Source organism: Botryllus schlosseri, chromosome 2, assembly GCF_051294905.1.
Source record: "Botryllus schlosseri isolate E-star chromosome 2, Bs_hap1, whole genome shotgun sequence".
Taxonomy (NCBI): Eukaryota; Metazoa; Chordata; class Ascidiacea; order Stolidobranchia; family Styelidae; genus Botryllus; species Botryllus schlosseri.
In genome coordinates this window covers 20,806,136-20,825,866 of record NC_137237.1, presented here as the reverse complement: position 1 = coordinate 20,825,866, position 19,731 = coordinate 20,806,136, and the positions used below count along the sequence as shown (strand labels likewise).

Here is a 19,731-nt window from a genome sequence, read left to right as displayed (position 1 = left end):
TATATATCGATCGCGAGCTCACCACGCACTTGTCGCTCGAGAGCGACTCATTTCGCTATAGACAATCAGTTGTGTTCGCGTGCACCGTAACATATCCTCAACAATTGTTATACCAACACCTCCAAGCATATTTACAATATCATACCAAGGATATATTGCTTCGGCAGCCACGCACTGTCGTTCGAATTCGACTAATTTCGCTGCAAACAATCAGTTGTGCTCACGTGTGCCGTAACATATCCTCAACACATGTTATGCCAACACCGCCGAGCATATTTGCAGCATCATACTACGGATATATTGAATCGGCGAGGTGTTACCGTCAGAGAATTGCTGCGTCACACCTTCGAGCCTCGCATTTCCCGTTCGAACTAGGTAACTGAGAGTACGATGTCAGATTCAATTGTACAGTGACGAATCGGGGTAGCTCGCTTTATCGGGGATCAGTGGACTGCCCTTATTTGGCTGAAACGCGCTCGGTGGTGCAATAATGGGAATGAATTGTGACAGATCATACGTGATGCGATCTATAGCCTGCTTTCGGTGAGGTGTAAAGTAGAGTGGGAGATTTCGAAATCGGAATCCACTGCAACTATAGGGTTGCAAAATCAATGTCCAAAAAATCCGACTGGCACGTAAAGTCCTGGTATTTCCATGTATTAGGCTGGTAAAATGTAGCAGAAATCCGACTCTCAAAGACACTTGGCCGCATCCAGCCCGGGTTTAACCAAAACTGATGAAATCTGTGCAGGGTCCGGAAACGAATCGTGACCACCCCCGTCCAGACAAAACAGTTCTGCTGTAAGGGGAGTGTCGTTGTACATTAATTTGCGTACAGCGAAACTTTGTATCGATTCATTGGCGGACTTCTGTTTGTCTGTGCTGGTGTTATTGGTGTAATTAGATTTGGCACCGCAAGGAGCATTGGCAAAATCACACAACGATAACAACTTTACCCGCCAACAACTCTCATGACTTGTCGTTGGTACGCTTCCAATTTCGATGTGGTGTGATGTACGCAAATCACCTGTGATCAATCGAGCGTGACACAATCGATGTCAGTCATCAATCCGCCTGTTTGGAAAAACTCGCGTTTTCGGGTTGACAGCAACACAGTGCAATGTATTTTATGTCACCGTCGACATCCCTATTTCAATAGGGTTACCATACGGCCTCATTTAGGGGAGGATATGCCCTTCTTTTCCCAGATATACCCTCCCTTCGACCAAATGCACCTTGTCAATTTGCTCCCTTGTTGGCTCATAATCTTAAAAACACACTGCGAACTACGCAAAATGCGGGGCTAGTTTACGAAAGTCGGGTATGTAGGTACTCAAGTCGAAAAATGACCCTATGATGGCATTGCGCGGGCTATTACGTGAATACGGGGCTGTGTAAACATCTATTGGTGAATAGTTAAAGCGACCCAAGCTACCATCACATGATAAAATCGGCCCCACTCGACCGTCCCTGTCGGGGTCTACCCACCTTAGTGCAGCCAAATGACCCGATGTCGTGCCGAGAATATACGGGGGAGATGGTACATCATTCTCACAAGATGTACTTTGGAACGCGTGTGAAATCGACATCGCCCGTTACTCGACTGAAGCAATTTCGTCACTGCAATCCCTCTCTGTGTATACACAACGTATCCTAAGCGCTACAGATCCAGACGAAACTACGTATTCTCGCGACGCCACCTCATACGCGCAAGCAGCAGTGCCTTACAAAAAGCCTAGAGGTGGCCCGTGCTATAAGTCGGTAGTTACGAAAAATAATGAAGAATATTGACCCGGTGTAAATGATCATAGTAGTCGGAAAACACCATGAATACTACAAAATCAATAACGTGTTCTGGCGAGGTTATCGAGATAGCGGGGACCGATTTGCAACAAATGCTAAATTTCCTTCAAATGTAGGTAAAAAAATGTAGCTTTGAAGTACTCAAGTACAAGTAGTTTTAAATAAATGTTGATATCGTGAAATTACTTCTCATCCTAATTATAAAGAGTAGGTTTTCATAGAACTGTCGAGTCCAAGTACTTCATTATGCTATATCCACCCCCGCCGACCGAAGAAGTTGTGCAACCCTGGCATAACACTTACGTAAATTGTGCAATAGCGACAGCTAACGGTTGTCAATCATCCATAAAAAATACAGCTGACCAGTAATCTATACAACCCTCAAGGATAAACTAAGAATATCTGTGTGAGTCGCCTCGCCTGACCCATGAGGCAAGTTTAGACACGAAAAGCTTTTTGAGGTGTGATATAATCCCAGTAATTGTACTGTATTTTTTCCACGCCACATACCACAATCAAAAACGGAGTTCGTCTGTCTGATTCCCAGCGATTGCCTCGAGTAAAAGTATAGGGTATAAGTGACCATGAGTCTACGCCAAGCCTGTCCACCGCTTTTGAGTAGGTATTTGGAAAGACCGGCTCGTGATCACCTCCATACAAGGCCTAATAGTTCTGCGTACAGCGAAACTTTGTAGCGACCTATTTGTGGGCTGTGCATGTGTTGTTAGTGCAATCGTGTTTAGCCCCACAAGAACGTAATCATTTGAGGATGAATAAAATCTTACCCCACAACGATACCAAATTTACCCCCTCAACGACTCCAACGGTATGTATTAATGTAGATTTCATATTTTTATGAAAAAGCTAATCGACCACAAGATACTGTTACGTACCATTTCTTTCGGTAGGGTTTGTTAGTATTGTAAAATGATGATCGGGAGCTATGGTCTTTTACACTAGGTCTAAAACGGTAGGGGTATTCGTTAGTGATACACCCGTCTGACGGTGGGGTATTCGACAAAATCACTCTGTTTTTACTACGGAAACCATGATCACACTTACGGGCTCTCATCACTTGTCGTACGAATGCTTGTAATTTCGGTGTGATGTACTCAAAACAGCTGTGATCAGTCGAGTGTGACGCGATCGAAGTCGGTCCTATCAGCTGTCTGAAGAAACTCGTATACTCAGTAAGAGAAAGAGAGAGAGAAAGAGAGAGTCTTTATTTTCATCCAACCAAAATACATAACACACGGCAGTGATGGTGGTACAGAAAATATGCTTGCACAGTATTCGGTATTAGATAGGAATGATCGATAAGACCGTGAAGGTCATCTAGTCTGATCACACCAGCATCAAACGGGTACACTTGACTCTAAACAGTCTGGCTGTAAAGGTTGACGGCAATGCGATATATTTGATGTCCCCATCGATTCTCATACTAATGGGGTTGGCGTACGTCCTCCTCCAGGAAAATATCCTCGCATAAATGTACTCCTTTTTGTGAATTTATCTTCCGTTTTAGCTTAAAATACCCCAAAAGACCGTGAATAACGCGAAATAAGGACCTACGAGAGGCGGGTAGGGTCTATCTTGCTGTTTTCGCATAATTCCGTTATTCAAATGTAGGATTTTGGTGTAGGTCTGATTTATAACTTTGTAAAAGTGAGGTAAACTCATTGCAAAACTACTTTCTGCTTTTAAAGTCCGACATGCAAAGAGTAAGTAATTTCACCTGAAACGGTTGAGGAGTAAGTAACAACGACTTGGGTTTATAGCACAAGTACCGAGTACTCGAATCAGTAGCGTCTTTTAACGCCATTACTCAACCAAGTCCACAACATACCTAAAAACGTTGTATTGTTTTGTGTATTTCAGTGAAGCAAATTCAAGTTAAATCTCAAACCACTTTATCCTGTGCCCGACCTCATTAAAAATCGATCAAAACCTGATCACCACCTGCGTAATCAATCCGCTGTGTGTAAAATGGTATACCATGTTGGTGTCGATCGTATATTAATTTTGCGTGCGATTTGCGTCGATCTGCTGTCGAACAGATATACTTTTGCCTAGCCTTGAAGTATACAGTATTACCGCATTGTCTATATTACGGCTCTGTGGTTAGACAATACAGATTAGAGACGCTCCGGACTGATCAATATAGTCGGATACTCCCAATCTGCTCAGTCGTGGTTCTTGACCCTCCAAGACCTTTGTTAGCATCAGTCTATCTCACTGTTTGTAGAGCCAATTTCAAACGTCGTAATAGTGATCACTCGCTCATGTGTAGAATATAGAAATTGACGCCTGGACTATTTGCACGAGCTCATGGTTTATGGTAAACTTACTAACGCGGAAAGTCACTGCCAAGTTGAACATTGACTGATCGTTCTCTTGTTAGCGTCGATATTCGTTCGTACGTTCTTTCATGCCTTAGAATTTTTGTTATCATCGAGTGTGGTCATGAATAGACAGGGGGACAAATTTGATGCGTTCAACACAATACGCGTTTGCCACATCTCAGTCCGGACCGTAACCGATCGTTTACCGCACCATACGATAAATGTCGCTTTTTACTCATAGGTAAGCCGATGATCTGTGAAAACACAGGCGCTAACGTGCCATTTCGTTAGTCCTTCAACGTCACATGACCGCATATGAAGGCTTTTTGGGTGCCCACCAATACAGTGTTGAAACGTGACCCATAGGGACCCCACTGCGTGCTATACGCCTAAATAAATATGTTTACTCGAGTTTACACCTGGTGTGGAGCAGTGAAATGGGTGCAGAAAGTAAATTAGACGAAACAAACCAGATGACTACATCGATTAATATACGGGGGTTGATAAATTTCGTCAAGTGACTTTTTAATGGATGTTATTTTTGCCAAATAAACCCCCACTCCGTCTGTAGTTTCAAATAGTAACGTAATTATTGGTGTTTCGTTGGGGTAAACGCACGTGCATATATTATAATACTTTGTCAACGACATACTGCACCCTATCCTTAATCCTAACCCAGGGGTCGCCAACTCAAAACGGGTCGCGGGCCACTTTTCAAATTTCGTAGCAGCCGCGGGCCGCATGAATTCAAAATCGATATAAAGTTGGCAACCACGTTTTAAAACTCTTCGTCAGTACAACGCTTGTGCCACCTAACATAGGCGATGGGTGTGGTATAGTGACCACAGAAGAAGTAATATTTTATAATTAAAGGAATACAAATCCAAAAAAGGATCACTGTCACCAATTTCATGTTATTTTGAGCTCTGAGCTGTGAACGATACCTGAAAACGATTTTTGGGGCTAGCGAGATACGGTAGGCCTACTAGCAGAAAGACCATCTCCACGTAAAGCTTGATCTTGTGGTGAAGCCCTAAGCTAGTATGGTTTTAAAACCTTTTTAGACATGCCCCCTTTATGATACTGAAAAATTCCTCCCCCCCCCCCTTATCGTCATATCACAAAATGCACCCATAATGCAAACAATCCCAACGGATAGTTGGATGGCATGGAAGGTTATGAATGTTTATGAGAGAATTCTATAATATGAATTCCTGATTATACACAGAGCAACTTCTATAACTGTGAATTCGAGGTAAATCGCGCGGAGCGCGAAAAAATTTTCAGTTGGCCACAGCTCCGCGTTCCTTCAGATGCTTTTACGCCCCCACAATGGGGGAGCGCACCCCAGTGTCTGAACCACTTCCTAAGCCGTTTTCTAAGCGTCTTGGTCTTGGCAGTGTTTGATCCATTGCGCGTCAATTTCAGTATTTCAAAATGTTTCTCAGCTTAGCTTTCCAATCACGTCGCCGGCCGCAAAATATGACTTCGCGGGCCGCGTGTTGGTGACCCCTGTCCTAACCCATAGAAAATTACGTAAATAACATTTTACATTTCCAATTACGTGAGCCATAATTACCGAGCATTCAAAACACGCTTATATTACGCCACAATGACATCTCACATAGCATATTATGTACGCACATAAACGCATTTATTACAGCACAATCCGAACTAGACTTGAATTGTTGTTAAATACGACGCTACGGTTGTCAAGGAGCACGGTTGAATTTATGATTATTAAATTACATGTTCGACAGCAGCAATTGTAATTGTAATTGTAATGTAATTGAAGCATGCAAGGAGTAATTGTAATTGTAATTGTAATTTGATATTTTTAGCAAGGAGTAATTGTAATTGTAATGTAATTGAAACATTCATGAAAGTAATTGTAATTGTAATTGTAATTGAACTGAAATAATGTAATTGATCCAACTCTGGTCCCTGTACGCATTTACAAGCGATTTACAAGTAGGCTAAGTAAAAAAGTAAGCCAATTGAGAAAGTGGTGCGAGTAGGCAAAATCTACTTCAACTAGCCTACTTCGAAAAGTTGAAATACTTCTTTACTGATTACCTTTTGATAAAATGACGTCCTCACTATCGCTCTTCCTGATGCGATTTCGACAATTGAAGCAAACATACGACTAGAAACCGCATCCCAGTAACTTTCCTGACATTTACACTCGCGATTTTAGTGCATAAAATATAGTAAGCCTGCGGGATGATCTGCTTCCACAATTAGAAAATTTGATACGCAAGGTTTAGCTCAAGAAATCAGTGATGGCACAGAATACCACAAGGGCTCTCCGCGGTGCAAAGTTCCCAGTTTACGAATTTCACATGAGTACTTGTCGTCCAGATGGGTCATGACGACTCTCCGCTGGAATGCGGTCGTATGCTATGTAAGTATAGGCCTATATGTGTAATCGAAATGCGACTTACTACGGAATCGGTGTATTATGTGGTCACCGGTCAGGAGTGTACGAGTTCTGACTGCAGAGGTGGTCAAAGTAGTCAAGAAAGCTACTCAAGTAGAAGTAGAAGTAGCAACGAAAAAAAAATCTAATCAAGTACGAGTAGAAGTACTTCTTCCATAAGCTACCTAAAACTACTTGAAGTAGAAGTAGAATTGACTGACTACTCAAGTAAGTGAGTAGTTTTGAAAATTCTTAATTCGTTCGCATCGACTGTCAAAAGCTGCAAATTGAGCTATGCGGAGGTTGCAGAGTGCTTGATTCATATTGATGCATCCCAGGAAATATCAATTTTCGACAGAATAAGCATTCTTTCGCATCATGGGATGCAAATTATAGTATTGATATGAAAATGCGATACTAACCCTTTTACTAGAAGACCCCGTTTTAGAGAATATCGTGGCATGGCGCCCTACCCCTTATTATAAGGCCCCAAGTTTAGGCGAAGAGCAATACGGAGAAGTTGTATCTGATACGGTTACAACACTTTGCGCGATTAGTAGACGTTAATAACAAATATTTTGGATCGTAAAAGTTATATTTAATGTAGCTTTGTTTTCGGAAAATAGAGGCATTACTAAACTTGTTTTTATGCATCAACATGTATTTTCTGCAGACAAAGGAACTGAAAGTAATTAGAACTCAAAGTATGATACTCGGAATTGAAAGTGAAGTACAAATACCACTTTTAAAAAGCGGAAAACATATTTCATGTCTTTTGTCCATAAAGCTTCAAAGGGGATCTGCTGAAACAGGTGTAACGTTAGAAAATCCGGATTTTTTCAGATTAGCAGGACACGTCATGGGCTGCTGGATTACGAAATGATATAGGTAATTGCTAGATGGCGAAACGGTCGTTTCAAACGTTATGGTGATTGGTGGACCATATTTACTGTGATGAAATATTTCATATGGGCAACAATGCGGTGTGAGCGGAACCAAGCAATCCGGCACCTAAATTATATTCACTGATACTTTCGTGAAAACATATATGTCACAACATTACTGCTGTGCGCGAAGCGCAACAAAATTTCTGGGCTTTACTTGACTTTTATAAATATTAAATGTTGGTACTCCGTGAAAACAGCCCCGAAATTCCTCAGGCTATCTTTCGTATTGGGAATTGAACTACTTCTACTTGACAAACTGAAAATAGCGAAAAGTAAGTAAGTAGATCACAAAATATTACGAAGTAGAAGCAGAGAAAATCAGATCTACTTGAGTAAGTACCAGAAGTAAAGGAAATCTACTTGAGTACTTCCAAAGGTAGAAGTACTTCGTTACTGAGAGAGAGAGTCTTTATTTTCATACAACCAAAATCCATAACACACGGCGGTGATGGTGGTACAGAAAACATGCATGCACAATGCACAGTATTCGGTATTAGATAAGAATGATCAATAAGACCGTGAAGGTCATCTAGTCTGGTCACACCAGCATCAACCAGGTACACTTGACTCTAAACCAGTGGTCGGGAGTCTTTTTTGTCCGAAGAGCCATATTGGCCCTATTTTTTCCATTTTAACTCCCAAAGAGCCATACATGTGGATCGACTGTTACGTCACAATTGAAAATTCGTGATGTCATGGTAGCAATAATTTCAACTAACTACATGGGATCCGTCGGGTGCGCCACATTTTCTCTGTTAAAACCCGTTCTAATCACACTGGTTACCTTATTTAAGCATGCAAAACATGAGTTACTAGAACGTAGATTCGTCGTGATTGTCCTTTTAAATGCGAGAACCCATGATCACATGCGTAGGTGGAGCCAAACATGGCCACTACTGCAGTAATATGCCTACCAATCTAAAATTTGTGATACATCAGTGACGTCGGGTTAGGGGGGGCAAGTAAGGCAGTACCTCACCTGTCGTCAGGATGAGTGAACGAAAATTTTGAAACCTTCAATTACTTTTGGTATCTTCTATCGATGTTCATGAATGACACGATTTTTAACATTTTTCTCCCGAAATCACACAATTTACATATTTATTGTACGTAAATATAGCGCGAAACGTGAGGTAGACACAGACGCAGACACAGACCATAATAACACAATTCATCGTAAATAGCTTATATGATTTATTATAACTGATATTAATCTAGTCTAATTGTCCCCGTGATTCCGAAGATCTAAATACTGATCGAATTCTCAATCCTCAAAGTATTCGGCAGTTACACATAACGTTGCGCCGCACGCCTACGTCTTATTGCCGGTAGTACAGAGCTACTTAGGCCTACCAATCAAAAACATGGATAGCTACTACATTTTTTGTAATTTGAGTATTGTAATTGTGAATCTAACGTCCACGGCATTTCATTTCGCGCCGTAGATCAGTAAGATAATATGTATTTGAAAACTGCGTTGTCATATGGGCGTCGCCATGTCTGCTAATCTCTTTGATCAATCAACGTATTGTGCAATCCAAGATTTCGAGTCGGGTACATCGAATTCGCGAGTGATATTGGTCGCCGGCGCGACAGTAACTTAAATTTGATGATTTTGAAAAGAGGGGGTTCCTGCCCCCAAACCTGAAGACGGCGTTGTATTTACTAGGGATGGTGTGAACGTGAGGTTCACGTTCGCGTTCTGTGTGTGAACCTCGGAAATTTAGAGGTTCGCGTTCACAACAGAACCTTGGTAGGTTCTGCACTGTGAACCTTTCAATTTTGTACGTCACCTCAGCAGCTTTGCTTGAAAGTCTTCCCATTTCAACTTCGAGCCACTCTCTGTGTGGAGCTGGCAGCACGGAAATTAACTCAGCACTAAACGAGCATGCACCTTGCCAATTTCAAATATTTTACTCGTTTTCTTACAAAAGTTAGCTCAAGATATTCGGCTCTCCGTTTTGAATATTTAGTAACTATCTGTTGTGGCCGGCAATTACATAAAATCAAGAACGAAATACACTACATGTAGCTACTTGTTGAATCGTGCTCACTCAATTATTTACATCAAAAAAATTGGTATGAATAAGGCACGTTTTGCTTGTGCAAGCTTGTGCAAGTTCCCATGCATAAATTTCCGGACTTCAATATCTGTAGCAAGTGAAGAATCCGGTTTTTCACTCTGATCAACATCTATGCCGCAATCGTCTGACGCCTTCAGAATACATTGTCCAGTCTAACCTAGATCGTTAAGGCGTAAACATATATCCCCCTGCGAAGACGTTGTCGGAATTGTTGACCAAGCGACGGGAGATATCGGTTTCATGGAATTAATATAGCATTTGATCATTTTATTTGATATATTTAGGGATACTGAAAATGTCGGTGTGTACTTATATATCACTCGAATGCTTTCATAATGTAGCCTGAGTCGTCTCTATATCTTAAGGTATGTACGTTGATGTACTACTTCACGGAAATATAGGGTTCGAATTAGCATTATGACGCCACGTGACGTCATGAGGTTCACGTTCGCGTTCACACAGAACCTTTCAAAAAGGTTTGCGTTCACACGAACCTGAACCTTTCAGGGGTTCACACCATCCCTAGTATTTACCTCTCAAAGCCATGTGTATATTGCCACGAGAATATTTATTCTGGCCGTGATGAAAATTTTCTAGCAAGTTGCTGCAATATTGATCAATTCAGTACAACAATATATATTTGGCAAAGAAGCATATTTATACTCGAAAGAGTTATATATGGCTCGCAGTGCCTCACCTGTCTACTAGATTTTAAACATTTTTACTACCAAAATCACGTAACTTATTGCCTATTTATTGTCAGAAAATAAAGTTCGAAACAGAGGACAACGCATTGTGATAGGGCAATTCATCGTAAATATCATTGAATGTATAATGACTGATATTATTCGAATGTAATTGTCTCACTGATACCGATTCGGCTTCTTAATTCTGACGTGTTCGGCGGTAACATTTGCGCAACACGCCTACAGCGTCTACATTCTACAAAGCTACGTTATCAATCAAGAACGTGGATAGCTATGGCGTTGTTTGTAATTTGAATTTGTAATTGTGAATGTCACTTCCATCGCAGTTTATTTCTCGCCGCAGATCAGAAAGACAACGCATATTTGAAAACTGCATTGTGATACAGGCGCCGCCATGTCTCCTCGTCTCTTTGGTCAATGAATGCATCGTGCAGTTCAAGATTTCGTACCGGGTACATCGAATTTATTGCGAGTGATATTGGTCGCCGACGCGACAGCAACTTCAATTTAAGGATTTTGAAAAGGGGGTCCGAACTCTTAACCTTGAATACGTCACTGTAATAACCCCTCAAATACATTCTATACTGCCACAAGTATAATTATACTGCTCGTGCTGAAGATTTAATAACTCGTTGCTGCAATATTGAAAAATTGGGCACAAAAATAAAAAATTCGCAAAGAGCCATATCTTATGCCCAAAAGAGCCGTAGGTTCCCGACCACTGCTCTAAACCAGGGGTTCTCAACCTAGGGGGCGCGCCCCCCCTTGGGGGCGCGGGAGGCTCTCAGGGGGGGGCGCGAGAAATTTTTGTCAATTTTGTCAATGTCTGTATAAATTGTGACTAAACATTTATTTCATAACCATTCTGAAGAGACGATTATTGAAGATTAAACTTAATTCGTATTCCAAAAAGCTTGCCAAACTCAAACTCCAGCAGTCGCGCTCAACGGAGTATAGGCTGACTTCAACTTCATTTGAGCAAATTTTTGATATTCTTTGAAGATTTAGAGAAATTCCTACGTGCAAGTCATTCATTACTTTATAGCTATGGCAGTAGCCTAAATCTCTGTGCGCTAGGTAGCTGTTGTTGATAGCTGGCGAACTGCACTGCCTAAGACAGACTTAGATGCAATATAGGTTGCCCGGTTTTGCCCTTAATTTGCTATAAATCAACACAATTTAATTCATTTCCAAAACTGATCAAATTTAGCATGGCAGGACAGAACGACGCCGTGCTCTCTGTAGTCGCTACCAGCATCAGGATTAGTCTCAGTGCAACCTACCGTGAAATTAATTGATGTCCTTTTCAATGTTTTTTTTTGTTCTTTTCAAACAAGTTTGGGAAAGTTTGTCAGCAATGTAGAAGACTAAACAACTGGAATGCGGTTTCAAAACTGGAGTAGGATCCTTATGTATACTATCAAATCAGGGGTATGGGCAGCCAGTACGTAGAAGGGAATTTGTGCGGCCGTCGACGCCTAATTCAATTAGTATGTGCTGGCAGCCGTAGAAATGCAAATTGCAATTACGAATTCACTCCCGAATTTTCGAGAGATTTTATTTAATCTTGAAATTTTCTTCGCGCTCCGCCCAATTCAACAAGACTTCATTTTTCGATTTTATTTGGAGCAGGAATGGGAATCCTCAAGAAATAACAATTCATTCGCGGCCCTGAAAAATTTTCGCGCCCCGCGCGACAATATGCACTTCCAGCAACTATTCATAACATTGCCAGTCGCGATTTCGGTGCGTACAATAGGCTGTTGTGAAAAGTATAATAGTCCGGAGTACACCGGGAATAGATATATGGACAGTTTACCATATAGGTATTTTGCGTCCAGATCGTTCATTGCGGCTATGCCTGGAATGCGGCCTTAGGCTACATAAGTAATCGAAATGCGGCCATGATTAGCAAGGTCGCCCACCTCTGTATTAGATGATGTGCTCTTTTTGACATGACGATAAATATAAGGGGGGGGGTCAGGGGGCGCGCGTTTTTTTTTTACCATCGCCAAGGGGGGCGCGTGTCAAAAAAGGTTGAGAACCGCTGCTCTAAACAGTCTGTCTGGAAAAAATGTTAGTTAAAAAAGGAAAATAGAAGAAAAGTTAAACGATGGTAGCAAATGATCAATGAAGCAATGTCTGGGCTAGGTAGGGCAACAGTGTTAGTATAACGACAAGAGGTGATCAAGTAGGTATTTTTTGACCACGTCTGATTTTGAGTTAACGATAAAAAGGGTATACCACGCCGAAAAAGGTTGAAGAGCACTTCGCTAGGGTGATTGATGCAATTATATTCAATGAATTGCGCTTTATTAGAGGCGACAATTAGAATTACGGGACTTTCTCTCAATATCGGGTATTTTGGATTGCATTGATTATACAGCTTCGATGGATAGCTTTTTGCCATAGTATCCCGACTCTGCGACGGTATAGCAACGGATACTCTCAAGGCACCTCTCACGGCATACCGGCTGAAAAGCACATAAAATACAATGACGTCATATTTTCATGCCAGAATACGTCATTATGACAAAAATAGCTAAATTGTATACCCTTGCCCCAGCACCCAACCTTGTCACGATCGAGCACCACTGAAGATTTGAGGTAATACTTTCCTCCAGAATTCCTACCTAAGTGTTGGAGTTATATCTATAGCAGTGATTCTCAACCTGGGTGGCGCGCTCACATTGGGGGCGCGGGAGGCTCTCAGGGAGCGTGAGAAATTGGCAAACGTCTGTATGAATTCTGACTGAACATGCGTTTCACAACCATTCTGAGAAGACGATTGTTGAAAATGAAACTTATTTCGTATTCAAGAAAGCTTGCCAAATTCAAACTCCAACAGTCGCGATCAACGGAGTATATAGGCTGATTTCAGCTTCATTTGAGCATTTTTTTTATATTCTTTGAAGATTTAGAGAAATTCCTACGTGTAAGTCATTTATTACTTCATAGCTTTGGCAGTAGCCTAAAATTCGGTGCGCCGAGTAGCTGTTGTTAATGGCTGGCGGACTGCAGCGCCTAAGACAGACTTAGATGCAATATGGGCTGCCCGGTTACGCCCTCAATTAGGCTACCCTAAATCAATACAGTTTAATTCAATTCCAAAACTGATCAAATTTAGCATGGCATTACAGAACGACGCCGTGCTCTCTGTAGTCACTACCAGCATTAGGGTAAGTCTCAGTGCAACCTATACCTTGAAATAAATTGACGCCCTGTTCAATGTTTTTTGCTCTTTTCAAAAAGTTTGGGGAAATTTGTCAGAAATGTTAAAGACTCAACCACTGGAATGCGGATTCAAACTTGCCGTGAGACATACCATATATGTATACTAGGGATTGTACGGCCGTCAACACCTAATTCAATTAGTATGTGTTCGCGGCCGTCGATATGCAAATTGAAATATTGAAATTACGAATTCACATCTTGAATTTTCTTCGCGCTCCGCGCAATTCAACTTTTCTTCATTTTTCGATTTTAATATAGTAACTAGGGTTACCATGTTTTGGAATCGGGAAAGGAGGACAATTTTTCAAAATTTTCAACTCAGAGTTCCGGAAAAAAATCTTGAATTAATGGTCAATTTTTCACATTTCGTGGTCGGTTGACTAAAAAAAAAAAGGTCAACTTTCTCGCTCAACGCCCAAAATACATTTTTTACTTTACGTTTACATACAAGTGGTTGGTTAAAAATAAAATAAAAAAGGTCAACTTTCCGGCTCAGCTCCCAAAACACCCACCGCAGCGTACTTCGGTGCTAATTTACGGTATCGCAGTCCAATTTGACAGTAAATTTGACCAAAATTCTCAAAAAAGAGGACAAAATCTCATAAAGACGGACATTTAGGTGTCCTCGGAGGACATTTTCAAAAAACCTGAAAAAGAAGGGCAAATCCTCCTAAAGGAGGACGTATAGCCCTAATAGTAGCGCCCTTCTCAATCTGAGCCGGAATCGGAATCGTGTGCTCCCCACGAAAGATTTTTGTTTATGGTACATTTGGGCGATTTCAATATATTTCCACTACTGATTCAATCGACAATCCTGATGGGGGGTCAAGAAATAACACCATGCAAAAAAGTGACAAATAACAATTGGCCCACCCGAAGATGCATTATCATTTATAACTTGCCCTAAATCTTCGAAAGCACTACCTTCATAAACTCTACCGGCGAATCTGATCACATGGGCTGAGAAAGGATAAATGATAATATGTGATAGGCCTACTGCTACTATTAAGTACGGAATTCATTCGTGAATCTGAAAAACTTTCGCGCGACAATATGCAATCCCAGCAACTATTCATAACATTGCCACTCGCGATTTCGGTGCGTACAATAGACCGGTATGAAAAATTAGAATATTCCGGAGTTCACCGGAAATGGATATGAACAGATGATTTTGCGTCCAGTTCGTTCATTATACGGCTATGCCCTGAAATGCGGCCGTGATTAGCAAAAAGGTTGCATACCTCTGTATTAGATGATGTGCTCTCTTTCACATGACGATAAGTGCAGAGGGATCAGGGGGCGCAATTTTTGACCATCGCCAAAGGGGGTGCATGCCCTTGTCCAAAAAGGTTGTGAACTGCTGATCTATATAGGCCCCTCCTTGCCATATCATCAGCATAAGCGGTGTCTAACAAAAAGCATACAAGTGGACCATGCTGCAAGTCGGCAGTTACGGAATTAAAAATACCGAATATCGGCCTTGTGTAAATGACCATCATAGTCGACAAACACCATGAATACCAAACAAACAAACTTCAACTTGTATGTGCTCCAGAAAAAAGAACTCTAATTGTTTACAAGCATTCAAAGTAATGATACCGTGTATAAAAAGAAATGCAACTACATTTTATTAAAAAGCAGAAATAAATTTGATGTCGTTTCTCCAGTAGCTTCAACGTTGGTCTGATATATAAAGTCTTACACGAAAATGACAAGTAATTTCTAGGGATGGTGTGAACGTCAGGTTCACGTTCGCGTTCTGTGTGTGAACCTCGGAAATTGAGAGGTTCACGTTCACAAACGAACCTTGGTAGGTTCTGCACTGTGAACCTTTTTCATGTATTACAATTTTCGCCTTATTATAACATCTTTGGTTGAAATTTATTGCGTTTCAACTGCGGGTCACTCTATGCATGGCGCTGGGAGCATAAAAAATCAACACTAAACGAACATACCCCTTGAAAATCTCAAAACTTTTACTTGCTTTGTTGCAAAAGTTTGCTCGAAATATCCAGCTTTCCGTTTGTGAATATTTATTGACTCTCTGCAGTGAGCTTGACCCACAATCACACAACATCAAGAGTGACACAATATATGTAGCCTAGGTAGACAACCAATGATGCTTATTAAACCAATCAATGAAATTGACATCGTTGTCTGACGTAAAAAATCTAGCAGGCATACGTGGTCAATCTTGATTTCATATGTTTATTATATCATAAAAACCAAATCTGTGCGATTAGGGTGTTGGCTACTGCTGTATAACTTTGTTAATGGAGTAATATTGGTAGCAGAGGAGCCCATTTTACACTCTGCTTAATATCAACGTAGCAATACTCAGACGCCGAATACGTTGTCCGGTCTGGCCCAGACCGTTAAGGCGTAAGCTTATATTCCCTTGCCAGTCATCGTCGAATTTTTTGGAAAAGCGACGGAAGATATTGATTATATGGGATTATTATATCATTTGATTGACCCAGTTGATACATTGGCGACGTTTAAATCGTCAATATGTACTTTAGCATTGCGGCATTATGTGGCCCGAGTCGTCGCTAGTTACAATGTACGTTATTATAGGCTATCACTTCACTGAAATGTAGGGTTGGAATTAGGAATATGACGTCACGTGACGTCATGAGGTTCACGTTCGGGTTCACACAGAACCTTTCAAAAAGGTTCGCGTTCACACGAACCTGAACCTTTCAGAGGTTCACACCATCCCTAGTAATTTCACTATTAATATTAGAGTGAATAGTGTGAATCAATGTAATAGCCATGAGATATATGTTATTCAGTAGGAATATTCAACGGATCCCACATGGCACTTTTAACATATTTTAGTTTCTCCTCGTCAGCTGAGCTGATCGAGTCTGTCCTTTCGCGTAGCCTTTGCTTCATCCAATCCCTTGCTTTTGCGAATATCGGATGATTTAACATATCGATTTTTTGATCTGGTACAAATTGTACTTTCGATTCCATTATCATCTCGAAATATTTCCAGCTTTTCAAAACGGCCGAACTTGCGATTTGATGCTGTAGTACAATAATTCGTGACAGGTACTGAAGTATTGTATTTTTATTCCCTTGCTTGGTTCCCTCTGATGTAAGAAACTCGACAAATTCAGACAATACTTCTTCAGTGCCTGTAACTTGAAATTTAGCAACAGCGATACCGAATTTGAACGCCAGATTAGATGCGACATCGTCATATTTCAACAATGCTTCTTCGCAATAAGAGATGACGCGCGAAGGACTCCTCGTATTTTGTAACGAATGCACCATAAGACGTTTAATAACAGGCAAACTTTTCAATTTCTTTGCTTTATGCCTTTCGATCAATTGTTCGCATGTATTTAGCGCAGCTTTGAAATTATTCTCCTTAAAATACACATTTACGAGGGTCCCTGCTCCGATTGGATCTTTCAGATATTTGTCTCCGTTCCACAGAATGTACCTTTTAGCTTTTTTCAACATTTCTCTCCTTTCATTGTGACTCTGTGTCTGTTTATGCAGTTCATAATATGCTGTTCCAAGAGCGCCGCAACATTGTACGAACTGCAACTCTTCATATTCTCCTAGCTTCTTCCTGCTTTCTAATAACATAAAACTTTTCTCGTAACATTCGATCGCTTTGCCATGGTTGCAAAGAAGAGTATGTGCTTCAGCGCCGGCGTCTGCTACTCCATTTTCAGAATAATTTGGACTTTTCAAAATTTCTTCCCAACTCGCATCAGCGCTTGCTAGAATTGTTGATAACCTGAGACACATTTGAATGCAGTTATGAAGACAGGATTTCCCTACGAATTTGTGAATATCCTCTCGAACTACCCGTTGTCTGGAGCCGCCACCTACTCCATATACCTTCATCCTCAACTCGCAACTGACGGCGAAGGCCCATGATAACCGGTGGCGCAGAGAAACATTTTGACCTGGCGCAAGCTTCGATAAGATCTCGAATCCCGATGAATTTCCATTCATTTCTCTAGCATGAGCAACGTAACTAAACAGAGTTGCCAAAGGTCTGTACATTAATGACTTGGTGTCGATATCGAAATTCCCTAGTTGAATGCGTGGTAAGCCTTTGACCATATCGTTAATGTTTTCTGCGACCAGACGTCTCACTTCAGACCAAACATGTCGTTCTTTATAATACCTCAGTATGTCACGGGAATGCCTCGCGAAGTCATTATGTACGACATCGCAGCCAAAAACAAAACACGACTGCCGTAGCACATCCTTTAAGTTATACCCATTCTTCAAGTCTTCCTCAGAAGAAAGAAACGATGCCATTTTTCGCACTGGCTGTATCAGTTCGACTGTATGAGGCTTGTTCGGTGTGCCATATGGCCTTCCAAATGGTGTTTTGCAAGCTTGAGGCATCATGCCATCAATCGCAACTCCTGATGGAGTGTACGCATCGAAGAACCAATTCTTTCTCTTATCTTCAGAATAGAAATTGTTTAGAGTTTCGATTCCAACACTTGGGAGCATAGTCTCTCCAAGACCGATGATAATAATCTGAAAAAGTACCGCGAACCACCGGAAATATTCCAAAATGTCTGGATAGTTTTGATGATTTTCTACGCCATCTTCCAAAATAATTACGTTTTCAAAATCAGAATACAAAGTTATTTCTCCTCGGGCTAACGACCCCAATCCCAAAATACTGAATTGACACGGATTTTCGCCAAGAATTTCAATGCATTTGTTCGCGATATAACACATCAAGGCCTTGAAATTTGCAGTATTTTTCTCTATTAGTCGCTTTACTGTAAGTATTTTACTTTCCTGGGCATCACGCGCTACTTGTTCTGCGATGTCATCACCGATGATACCTAAACGTTCAAGATCCTGAAGTTCCCTCAAGCGGAGCTCCTTGAATCTCCTTTTCACGTTGTTTGCTGTTACCGCGATTTCTTCGAATCCAGTACCGTTACACGCTCTTACCAACATGCGATTAACGTCCTGGATGGCACTCACAGCTTCACAGTTTTTCGTATAATCGTGGAACATCTCACATCTAGATTTACATGCATTCAACAACGCAGCGCATTTGATGAAATTCAATTTCTGATCCGTCCCAGTTGATAACATGGACTTTCGTGCATAGAGCCGACCATATTTGAGGAGTATGTCAGCGCTCCTTCGCAACTCTGATTTCCGTTCGTCTCCATAAGGCGTGCAGAGATCCCTCAAACATTCGACTAAATGTCGTTCATCATCGAAATCGGCTATACCTTCGTATGACATCTCACTGGTAGTGGATGGAGCTGTACTGCAAGAATAAACGAGAACTTTCGTAGAACGGCAAAACGGAAATGGAGCCTACTTTAAAATACTCGACTCGTCTCCGTGGAACAACTATCGCTGCGGACTTGAGACTTGAGAGTACGCTATTAATTTCAAGAGAAGCAAAGCTGTACTTGCTATACTGTGACGCAGTGTGGCTATTTGGCCGGGAGATACTTTCCAGCTGTATTGTAAAGAGTGTGTGTACTATGTATATTGTATATATATAGACAGAAAAGTCAATTGCATGGTTGAATGCTTTCTGTTTAATGATACAGGATTGGCTCGTCGGGCCCACGCACAATTGTATTATCATAATTGTGAAAACTGTAGTGACTTATGCGTCGCCAACGGAGCCTTCCATTATCATTCATTCCATTCTTTGGAGTCAAGCAACATGGTGTTTCTAAAGCCCTGCGATCGCCAAAGAAAAGCCTGCGACGATTCCCAATGTCGGCCAAGCGTCTCCGAACGACGTACTTGAGACCTTTCAGCTGAATACTAGTCAGCGCTCGCTCGAGATTACTGGACCACGATATGAAATATCGTCCTCGTCTTCCGACACATGCCACCGTTACACGTTCGAGCAGTGCGTGTGTCGGAAGACGAGCTTCACTGTGAAGCGTGGTTTGCGTTAATGTAGAGTTACCATATTTTGGAAATCTGAAAACGTGGACATTTTGTCGAAAATTTCAGACTTGCAATACCGGATGAAAATCCTGAGAAAGTGATAAATTCTTCCACTTCGTGGTCGGTGGACTAAAAAAAAAGTCAGCTCTCGAAATAGCCGGCAGAGCGCTACTTCAGTGCTGATTCACTCTATCCTGGTCGAATTTTGCCCTATATTTAACCAAAATTCTCAAATAATAGGACAAAATCTCAAAAGAGGACATTTGGGCGTCCTCC

The 19,731-nt window shown here is 41.3% G+C and overlaps 1 protein-coding gene across 1 annotated transcript; it reads right to left on the bottom strand.

The window, feature by feature from the left end:
• Positions 1 to 15,067: 15,067 nt before the first annotated feature.
• LOC145434096 (uncharacterized) lies at positions 15,068 to 19,169 on the bottom strand. Its single transcript, XM_080311393.1, has one exon. The coding sequence runs from the start codon at positions 18,784 to 18,786 to the stop codon at positions 16,324 to 16,326; it is 2,463 nt and encodes an 820-aa protein (XP_080167519.1). The 5' UTR covers positions 18,787 to 19,169; the 3' UTR covers positions 15,068 to 16,323.
• Positions 19,170 to 19,731: the final 562 nt, after the last annotated feature.